The 10,788-nt window shown below is 42.7% G+C and overlaps 1 protein-coding gene across 1 annotated transcript; it reads right to left on the minus strand.

The window, feature by feature from the left end:
- Positions 1-5,734: 5,734 nt before the first annotated feature.
- Positions 5,735-10,788, minus strand: Klrf1 (killer cell lectin like receptor F1). The gene is made up of 5 exons (XM_055611549.1): positions 10,742-10,788; positions 9,696-9,824; positions 8,146-8,288; positions 7,127-7,239; positions 5,735-5,864 (listed from the first exon to the last, which is right to left on the minus strand). The coding sequence occupies exons 2-5, from the start codon at positions 9,775-9,777 to the stop codon at positions 5,735-5,737; spliced, it is 468 nt and encodes a 155-aa protein (XP_055467524.1). The 5' UTR covers positions 9,778-9,824; positions 10,742-10,788.

Below are 10,788 nucleotides of genomic sequence, written 5' to 3' on the forward strand. Positions count from 1 at the left end.
CCAGATGAATGAAAAAAAGAAAAGAAAAGGAAAGGAAACATAATTGCTCTAGGTGTGGTGGAAGAGATAGTTTATTATGAATATGTGAGAGAGTATAGCCAGAGGCAGAGGCTTCTGGGAGATGTAGAATGGGCATGACCAGAACGAAGTAGGCCACATGAGGAGGGGAAGAGGAAGAACAGGGGGACCAGGTGCAACAGCCAGGAGACCCAAAAGAGAGAGTGCACGCACACACACAAACACGCACACGCCATGCATGCACACGCACACGCACAGGTCAGTTAACCAGAATAGTTGGATTATATAGGGAAGGTTAGATGGGGGGGGGGGAGAGAGAAAGCCCAGCCCTGGGTCTGGAGAAGTTTAAGGTAGGGGGTGAGGTACAACCTGGAGGACCCTATTAATAGGTACCGGCTGAGGAGAGCCCAGGTCTGCTTTCATATGTTAATCAGACACCTCAGCCATGTGTCCCTAACATCCCAGTCTTTTTGTTGATAATAAATAAGTAAATAAATAATAAGCGGCAACATAATTTTCTCTATGACTGATTCCTGCTGACACGGGCATGTGGTGTTGGCTGGAGTAGCAAGGAAGCTGGAAGGCTAGCCAAGACCTGGAAGAGCGGGCTGTTTCACGTCCTGACCAGGTCCTCGGGGACGTCTGGGGCTACCGACGGGCAGGCAGCCTTTGGAACAGTCAATGTGCTGGACCACCTGTGGCTAGTCACCTTAAAGCATTTGAGGGAACACCTGGAGCCGGCTAGTTAGTGGAACAGCCTGCAGATGATTTGAAATCTTTTTGGACAGATAGCCTAGGGAGAGAGGGTCAAGTTAAGGAGTTTAGGGAAAATATTTTTTAGGTGTACATTTGGAACTTTTAGGCCCATGGCCCTGGTAACTGGCCTGTGTATCAGTTAAAATGGCGGAGACTAGTCCATAGTTTATTACCTAGACAGCCATCCCAGGCTCGTGTGGTCTCCATGGCATTTGGCATAGAGGATCCATGTTTGTAGCACATCAGAAGTCACATATCCATCCATATATACAAAACAAACAGACAAAACTTTTCTTACCTTGTCTCTTCCAGTCTTGAACTTCAGTGAAGGAGCACTTTGCTAGCTGCTGAACTGCATTGTCACGGGCACTGTTGTGCCGCAGTGGGATTGGCTGGTGGCCTTCCTGAGAGGACTCCAGGCTTTTCAAAGCTGCCCAGTGGCCCCAAGCATTGTGTTTTGTGAATCCCATGCCCCAGTAGGATCCCACATTTTAAGATGACCTTTCCAAAAGCAGCTTGCATAGATAGAATGGCCCAGCCTCACTGCCAGCTAGACAGGACAGTTGGTGGGTGTTATGGGCAGTGCTTGTCTTACAGGAGCCTCAATATCGCCCCAAGACAGAACACACAAAGATAGACCAGACGCACAGGACAAAACACAAAGTGAAGCAACAACAGAAAATATAGAGCCAACAACAGAGAACATGAGACCATGACATTTAACGATTTCTTCTTGTACAACCCAGAGGCTAGGAACCCATCGAAGGCAGGGCCACTCTCAGTCTTCCCCTGCTCCCACATCCACACTGGGCCTATCGAAATCCTCAGCTGTGACTTCCAATCTCTTGGAATAATCCTATAGTTCCTAGGCTTTGAAATTCTGTTGACCAGAGGTGCCAGGCCTCCCTGAGAACTTTCTGTCAGGAGAGTGAATATGGTGGTTCCAGCTGAACTCCGCAATTAACTAGATATAACCTGTGGGATGTCTCCCCAAGCCCTGGACAAAGGATTTGGTTGGTCTTATGACTTCTTAGACCCTCTTCATGCACAGATAGGGTACCCCACAATCAGAGTCCAGAAACCAGGCAGGATACTATCAAGAAAGAAAGAGAGAGAAAGAGAGAGATAGAAAGAAAGAAAGAAAGAAAGAAAGAAAGAAAGAAAGAAAGAAAGAAAGAAAGAAAGAAAGAAAGAAAGAAGAAAAAAAAAAAGAAAGAAAGAAAAATGCTTGTTGTTTCCCCTTCAAGTGCATCGCTGGAGAGGGAGGAGGCTCCCCGGAACCAGAGTGAAGAGCCTAGTTCCAGAGTTTGGGGTGGAATTATCTTGCTGGACCTCCAAATGTTAATTCTGAGATTTGCTGGAGAAAAACCACTTTCACCATTTTGGGCCAAATTTGAAGGACGCATTATTAAACATTAAATACTGACCAAGAGATGGACTTTAATCAGGACCACTTCCTGGAACTTCCTACCTGAGTGGCCCTAAGACACATTGCAGAGGTTTATAAAGACAAACCCACAGGTCACCGTACTTTCCCATGAGGCTTTTGTTATTCTCCAAGAACTACAACTCCCAGTGTTGTGATATAAATATTACACACAGCGTAACAGGTGTGGTACAAGGAAGTTTATTGCAGAAACGGCAAAGGGAGAGAGGGAGAAGAGTCACAGACTGAATGAGTCATGAGAGAGGTAAACAGTCTGGAGATGGAGACAGACTGGCAGAGGGACAGGCAGAGAATGCAAGAGGGTGGAGAGAGAGACAGAGACAGAGAGAAACAGAGAGGGGGGAGAGGGGGGCATCCTAGACACTGGGAAGAGGAGAGAAACCCAGAAACTGAGGCAGAGAGGAGAGAGAGAGAAGGGGGGAAGTGTCATTTATCATGGTTCCCTGGTGGGTGACAGGTGATGATGTCACAGGTTGCTAAGCAACCTAAAGGCAGGTTGCCTATTTACCAACACAGCATCCCAGGAGGTTGCCTGGTATTTTGGGCAGGTTAATTTTGGGTGTTACATATTACTACCGTTTGTGATCTGTACTGAAATCAACATTGTAGAAAAAGCAATAGACTCATTCTTTTGAGTCAGAGTAAAAGTTTGGGGAGCCAAAAATAATTTTGCATTAAAAAGCATAAACACGCTTTCCTCTATCCAGAAGATTGGGTGTATAGAGATTGAATAGGTGTTTTTAGGACAATGGGAAGCAATTTTTAAGTATATAATCTTAGAAGACAACCAACAGAAATTTAAAATCTTAAGCTTGTGACGATGAGAAGTACTACCAGAGCTAGAATAATAGCTTATGAGAATTCCATTGATGAATGTTAAAACTTTGGAAGTCTTAGTATAACAATAGCATAATGAGGGAAAGAAATCTTAAGCTTTTATTTTTGTATATACTTTAAATCAAAGACCTTCCTAAATGGCATAAAACACTTTTAGAACCCCATAATGTAAGCTTTTTTATATCCAATTATTTACCATGAGACATAGGTGGTTGACAATTGAGAGCAATCACTGAAAAGCAAGTTCCTTTAAATAAATGAATCATAAAAAAAAAAGAAACCTAATGTTGAAACCTGTTTTGTGAGTTTATCTCTTTCTTAAAAGGTGGCTTTCATTAAGCCAAAAGGGAACCCCCAAACACCCCCCCCCCAAGGCCCACTGACTAGGTCCAAGATGACTGACTAGGCTCAGCTTGGGCTGGAAGCTGGCAGGGATTGCTGGTGGATAAGTCAAAGCTTACTCTCAGCACACCTCAGAGACTGTGAGACAAGTTTCTGTCTGCAGAGACTTGCTATTTCCACCACCTTCCCTTGCCTCTGGCGTAGGGATATGTGGCTCTCTTTTGATGTATAGCACATATCCACATGGTACATATCTGTATATCAAAGTCCGCACTAGCCTCCTGGCTCTTCTCCTCTCCCCCTCTACTCTAAATTTCCAAACTGTTCCAGTTTACAGGTTCTCCGCCCCCGACTCTGCAGCTTCAGGCTCCCTTCATAACCAGAGAGGTTTTTACCTTGCCTTGTTCTGATCCTGGGAAATGTCCCTGGCCACTGTTAGTCTGCCCAGCTCCTCTCTGCCCCTGGGAGGTAGCCATGACTGCCTTGGACTTTCCCAAATGCCTCTGGCTATTTTCTCTTCCATATACCTTTTCTGCTGATGTGTCCATGGAACAGCCCAGTTCGGTGATTTCACTGTGCCCTCCCATACAGCTCGTTTCTCTATATGCGAGGCAGAACTGTTGAAACCAGGCAAGCGTGTGTGGAGCCAGTAGAAGCTAAGGAAACCATTGGGCCATGCTGCAAACACACCCTAACCTGCACAGTGGGTCTGTATCGCCAGTTATAGGCCAGCTGCCCGGTTCCACACAATGACTAGCAACTGTGGTGGGTTTGATAATTTTAGAAATACCGTAATTACACAAGTAAGATACAAAATATTTAGGGCGTGAAAATAAAGTGATTACAGGAAGCTTCAAAAATATGTAGCAAATTCACACAATTTACTGTGGAGTGGAAACAGGTCAAAGCAGCAGTCCTTGTCAAATGGTGTTTGACAACTTGAAGAGAAGAACTCAAAGGGGCCTGGGTCTGTGGCTCAGTGGTAGGGCACTTGCCTGGAGTGCACAAGTTAGTGGGTTCAATTCTCAGCACTAAAAGAATAATTAGAGTTAAACAGACAAATAGGAAGAATGTTAAACTGAGGCAAACAAATGTGATCAAGTTAAAGGCCAGCCTCTGTAAGGAGTTAGGGGACCTAGACAAAGCTAGGTGAAGCTCCATTGTAAGTACACTGAGGCAAAGCCAAGAAAGGAGCACTAGGAAAACAGAGAGCCTCCTGGAGCCAATCAGTGAGCAGCACAGGCTGCTCTGAGGTTTGGAGAATAGCTGTAGATTGTCAGCCTGTCTCAGCACAACCCCGATCCTGAGAGTGGATTGTCACTCAGGTCTCAGCACCATCCAGCCCTGAGAGTGGATCTGGCAAACAGAAGTAGAGATAAACAAAAAGGGCTCTCCTTGAAACCTGGTACAAAAGTAATGCAGATAAATCAACACTAATCTAATTCATAAGATTCAAGTGAAGCACCGACTATTGATGGAGAAAGGAGGACAAAGGCTTGGTGGACCCCAAGGTCTCAGCATAATTAGTACAGGCAGGCTTCCTAAATGCACTAAACTGTTAACTTTAGGAACACGAAGACTGAGAGCCCCAAAGTACCCATACCAGATTTTTAAAGAAACTTGGAGTAAGAAGTAGAAAGTGGAAAACACAAGTATTGGGAAAGACTTTTCAGGAAGTTTTTCTTAAAGGAGGTACAAAAAGCTGAACTGAAACCAGAAGCCACATGTGGTCATGGGAATGTTTTCCAGTAGCTCTTGCAGGTTTGGTCATGGTAGAAAAGAGGTGAGAAAGGAGATAGTCAAAGAAGAGATCTCCTTGGAAAAATTTAAAAGGCTGAAATCTAAACTACAGACTGGGAGGTTTGATTTAGTCAGGCAAGAGATGGTTTTATTCGCAGTAAGCACAGGAAGAAATAACAAGCATCCAGCTGTGCAGCGGAAGGAAGCTCAGGAGTCATGTACCGGTGTCTCCATTTATTCTTGTAGTAAAAGGAGATCTTTTACAAGAGGTGAGTGGAGGTTCTGAGGATTGGAGCTTTCTGTTAAGTAACCGCTGTCTGGAATAGATGAGGGACTGTGCCGGTGACAGGGGTGGCCAAAGGGCTAAGCTCAGTCTCTAAGCTCAGTGAGACTGGCTGGTGTTTACATGTTCTTGGAATCACAGCACACTCTAGAGACAGAGGCTAGAGGATCTCTGTGAATTTAAGGACAGCCTCATCTACATGAGTTCCCGAACAGCAAGGACTACATGGTAAGACCTTGTCTGGAAGATAAAAAAATGCAAATCTCCATAGTAGCTGATTCTTTCCTAGTAAGAGAAATACCGCTGATCATTCAAACGTTGTCCTCTGTAGATGAATCTTGACAAATCCAGTAGTTGTGAATGTAGCACTTTTCGGAGAAAATACCCTTCCTTGTTATCAGGGCACAGGCATCTCCTCCGACTCGACCTGTGACTTGAAATCTACAGAGGAAAAAGCCACACATTAGTGACTCCGAAGAGGACAGGGCTCTGCCCCAGACAGGCGTCTTTCGACTGGTGCCTTGTGTTGTCCTTCCTCTCCAAGGTAGAAACTTCAGATATTGCAATATTCAGACATGGAGTAAGTGAACATTTCAAACCCAAAGACAGCTATCCCGGATGCTGTGCGGCACAACAGAGTCAGTAAAAGAGACCCGGCCTCTACAAGGTAAGAGAATCAAAAGCAGTCCTTGCACATGGTCACTATGGCATGCGCACACACACACACACACACACACACACACACACACACAACCTATAAGTAAATGCATATTTTGCAAATAAAATGTAAATTATATTATGAACCTCTTCGTGTTCCAGACCCAAATCCCAAACTTCACACCTTCAAAACACCTTCCTTTGTTGCTATGAAAAAAAAAAATCCTTCATTTTAAAAATAGTAACAACAACCATAACTAAAACATTAGACCGCTCTTTGGTATACCGTAAGCATGACAACTCCAGACAGGGTTGGGGGCTGAGCAAAGTGAAGAAACTCCCCCCAACACACCTTCTGCTCCATGGTCTTCAGACAACTCTTTCTGCCTTACGTAAACAAATGACAGGCAACACAATCTCTCATCACTGCGGTAGCTCATCTTGGTTGTCACCTGAGAAGAGGAAACCTAAACCCAAGAGCTGCAGCCATCAGAAAGGCCTGTGGCCCTGTTACCGGATCCTTTTCCTGATTGCTGATTGAAATAAGAGAACCTAGTCCACGGTGGGTAGGTAGTGCTGGGGTATACAAGAAATGTAACTGAGCAAGCCACAGGGAGCAAGAGAGTGAGTGGCATTTCTCCAGAGCCCCTGCTTCGGTTCCTGTCCTTTTTGATTGAATTCCTCCCTTAGCTTTTCTCCATGATGGGTTTGGTAGGGAAGTACAAGCCAAATATGCCCTTTCCTCCCCAAGTTGCTATTGGCCAGGATGCTTATCGCTGCAACAGAATGCAAGCTAGGATATACTGATTATAACCTTTCCACTCCTAACTTCTGCATTATTAAACTAAATTGGAGTGTGAGAAGGGCCATACGTTATTTCAGACTCTGATTCTCTAAGACAAATTTTATGAACCTTCTCTTAACAGGTATCAAACTCTTCCATCCTACAATCGCCTGACCACCTGAAGTTCCCCAGAGATACCAGGAGAGGGCAGTGTACGAAAGTCTTACATTTCCCCAGTGGCCCACAAACACCAAAAACTCACAATTGCGGGTGTAATGGTATGCCATCAAGCCAGGTCCATGTTTTCTGTGGTTCTGTAATGTTCAATCCAATCCAAAAGTACACTCCATCATGTATTTTACTCTGGATGAAATCCTAAGAACAGAGACCCAGGGGAAAACAGCTGAGTGTCAGGTATGAAGACAGACCCTTCTGACTTCTGTCCGAACCTAAAGAGTTTCTGACGTTCATCTTTCCACTGAACTTTCCAGGACAGTCGTAAGAAGTCTTCTGTGTATTTAGGAAAAGAAATCCATATGCTGAGGCTTTTCCAACCGTGTGACTCTCACGTACACTCTGTTGGATGGAATAATAGACAGTACAAACAGCAGTCTATGAGAAGGGACGGAGGAGACCAAAGTGAGAAAGGATGAGGCTGCTTAAAGGCGACAGACAATGTAGGCTTTAAATGGGTGAAAAAAACAAAAAACAACAAAAAAAAAATCATCTTCCTGCTGCTTACCAAGATTTTAGACATCCTGCCAGGTACTGCCAATGTTTTACATTTTATCTATGCCGTTCTAAGTTTTTGAAACAGGGTCTCACTCTTACAGCCCAGGCCAGAGTAAAACTCCCCCATCTCAATCCTCTTGCCTCCGTTTCCCAAATGCTGAGATTGCAGGTGAGCACTTCCAAATCATGGCTAAATTGGGAATGTTTTGATGGGTCCCTTGGAACTCCTCATCCTCCATGTAAGAGGACAGTATTGATAACAAATTATCCTAAGAACCCAGCTAGGCCACTTACCTGAGCAGTAACATAGCCAACTGATGTCCCTGGGGAGATTGTGTAATGTCCCCATGTGGCTCTAGGGAAAATTCTGTCTCATAAATTTAATCTTAGATCTAATTGAGGTTTTGGTTGTAAATTGCATTGAACGGTGCCTGGCCTGAGGTAGGCATTCAACATATGACAGTAATTAATAGCAGAATAATTACATTATCATGAAATGAACCCACATCTGGCTTAGAAAGGACTAAGTTTCATGAGACTAGCTATTACCAGTTCTGCTTTGTCTTGGATCACCAAGAGATGTGATTTCTTTACTGCACAGGATATTTCACTGTCAATCCATGACTTAAAGTTCATGTAAAATTTGTAGCATTTCCCTTGTTTCTGCAACCAGTCATCAGGGCATGATTTTCCTAGAAGGAAGAAAACAATATGGGAAGTAGCAGAAATGAGAAAGAAGTTTTAAGACCAAACACAATTGTTGCATTAAGTTTTAAACGTTAAAAGCCATATATATATAATAGACTGTGTGAAACATTCTACTAACAAGCTAGCTAGTGAGACTGGAAGGTCATTCCTAAAGAAATATAGATATGTATTTGTCTCGTGTTTGCTTGTGAGACAAGATCTCCCTTTCTACCTTAGGCCTGGCATAGAACATTTGGCGATCCCCCAATGTTTCAGCCTCTTGAGTGCTTAAGAGATCTGTAACTGTCTTAAAGGGCTTTGGGGGATCAGCAACATGTCTCAGCGGGTTAAGAACCTGCCACCAAGCCTGCCGATCTGAAAGAAAAGAATGGTGCCTATTGTCTTTGGACCTCCTCAAGCACACCTTGGCAACTGCACAGCATCCATAAACATACAGATACAGGCACACAAAGTTTTTAAAATTCCTTTCAGCTTTCAGGTATCTTCTTCTGTGCTTCTTTTATACAAAGTTATAAGAAATTTACTGACAAGAACAATCAAATACCATAGTCAATTATCAGTATATGTTTACATGGATAGTTGTGCGCTGACTATATGTATACACACACTGATTGGACATTCAAAAAGGAATCAGCTTCTATCTGCCTATGAGGAGGAAGCAAGAAAAAAAGAAGTGAAAATATTCTAAAATTTGGGCCTTTCTAATGTCCAGAACTTGAACAAATCACAAAATGACGATAACACACAAATGGGTTTTCTTCCTCCCCTGGTGCCAGGATGCCAGGTTAAGGAGTTAGTGAGCTGGGGACTGCAGATCCAGTTTCCTCATCATCCCCATTTGGTTTGGACTGGCTCTGCAAGGAAGCATTGGGGTTTAACCTAAGCCTCTAACTTGTGGCTAATGGAGGAAGGACAGCTGGGCATTTGAATTGCTTTTCTTTATAAGCTACTGATAAACACCTTCCCAAGAAGGATAAACTTCTAAAGAAATAGGAAAAAAAGAGAGAGAGAGACAACATGAAGCAGGTTTACATTTCTCTCAAAATGCTCTGAGAAGAATAATTGGAATTCATTAGTGAAGATTTTTATCAGTAGAAAGCCTAAAGAACCAGTGTGTCTTTGCACTGTAAATGTTTCACTGGCTTGAGTGTGTACTAAGATTTCCTCTTCAAAAATTAAGCAAATAAAATGGAACGTAACAATAAAATTAAAAAATGTTTTAAAAAGGAAGTTAGTGAGCTAGCTCTTCTTTTGGCAGCTTCCATGTGCGTTCTAATAACTTTTGTGAATTTGTCTGCTGTCAGCTCAATTTGCTTGATCCCAATAGCAGAAGCTGAAAAGACAGAGGAAAAGATTTCCCTTCTTGAAATGCAGTGATATAAGCCACTTACCTGTGGAGTTTACTCTGTCCTGTTGTTTCTCAGAAGAAATATCCACACAGTCACAACATCTGGTTTCATTATTACCAAGCATCCCCACATTACGCTTATCACTTAAAGAACATGTATTCAGATGACTTACTGAAAAGTAAAAAATCATAATGCTAATTAAATTTCTACAGGTACAAGCCAGAGATCCTTTGTTTTAATAAAATTGCTATTGGATGCACAAACTGCTTGTCAAAAACTGGTCTGGTTAATAATATCTCCACCTTTTAATTTTACATGTGAATTTAGCAAGAAGGAGGTTTCTTCTTACCAAGAATCATATAGAGACACAAAATAACATTATCTAAATTAAATTAAAATAGACAAAACTTTCCTTTACCTGTATTAAAGATTAAGCCAGTTAACTTTTCTTTATAGTTATTAAAATTTCCTAATGTGGTAGAACAAAATTGCTCATGAACTTCCGCTTGTCATAGGACCATGGCACTGCTCAGTGTCGTCACGTGCACCAAAAGACAAGTCCCCTTAGCGTTCGCTTGACACTTAAACATACTGTAAATCAGTCATTTATCACAACTCCTAACACAGAGTAACTGAAAATGGAAGCAACAAAAAGCGCAATTCTGTTTTATTTGTGCACTGTGACTTTAGCAACAGACTTTATATTTAATTTGGACCCAACTTTTCAACCAACTGATAAGTCTTCAAAACATCAACCTTTGAAATATGCTTGACGGATAAAGCCAGCGTGTGTAAGACTTGAGTTCTTTCACTACAATTGACAACTTCATCTTCTAGAAGAGTTATCACCAAAGTCGCATGTTTACTGATCCGTTAAAACTTAAGGCAAATCTTTCAAATCGATGCATGCATAGGGTATCATTAGTGGTTACAAGGGGATCATTTCACATCAACAGGATTAAGTTTATGATGGAAACTGGTTTGAGATAACACGCCAAGCAATTCTGTAACCTTGGAAGGAGCCAGCAGAACTCCTCCGGGAACACGCTGGTCCCCATATCTTCGCAGGTAGCTTTCAGAGTACTCACTGTGGATGATCAGTCCTATTACTGTGGCGACCAAGAACACCAGGGCA

This window comes from Psammomys obesus, unplaced genomic scaffold, assembly GCF_907164565.1.
Source record: "Psammomys obesus unplaced genomic scaffold, mPsaObe1.curated_primary_1811, whole genome shotgun sequence".
Classification (NCBI taxonomy): domain Eukaryota; kingdom Metazoa; phylum Chordata; class Mammalia; order Rodentia; family Muridae; genus Psammomys; species Psammomys obesus.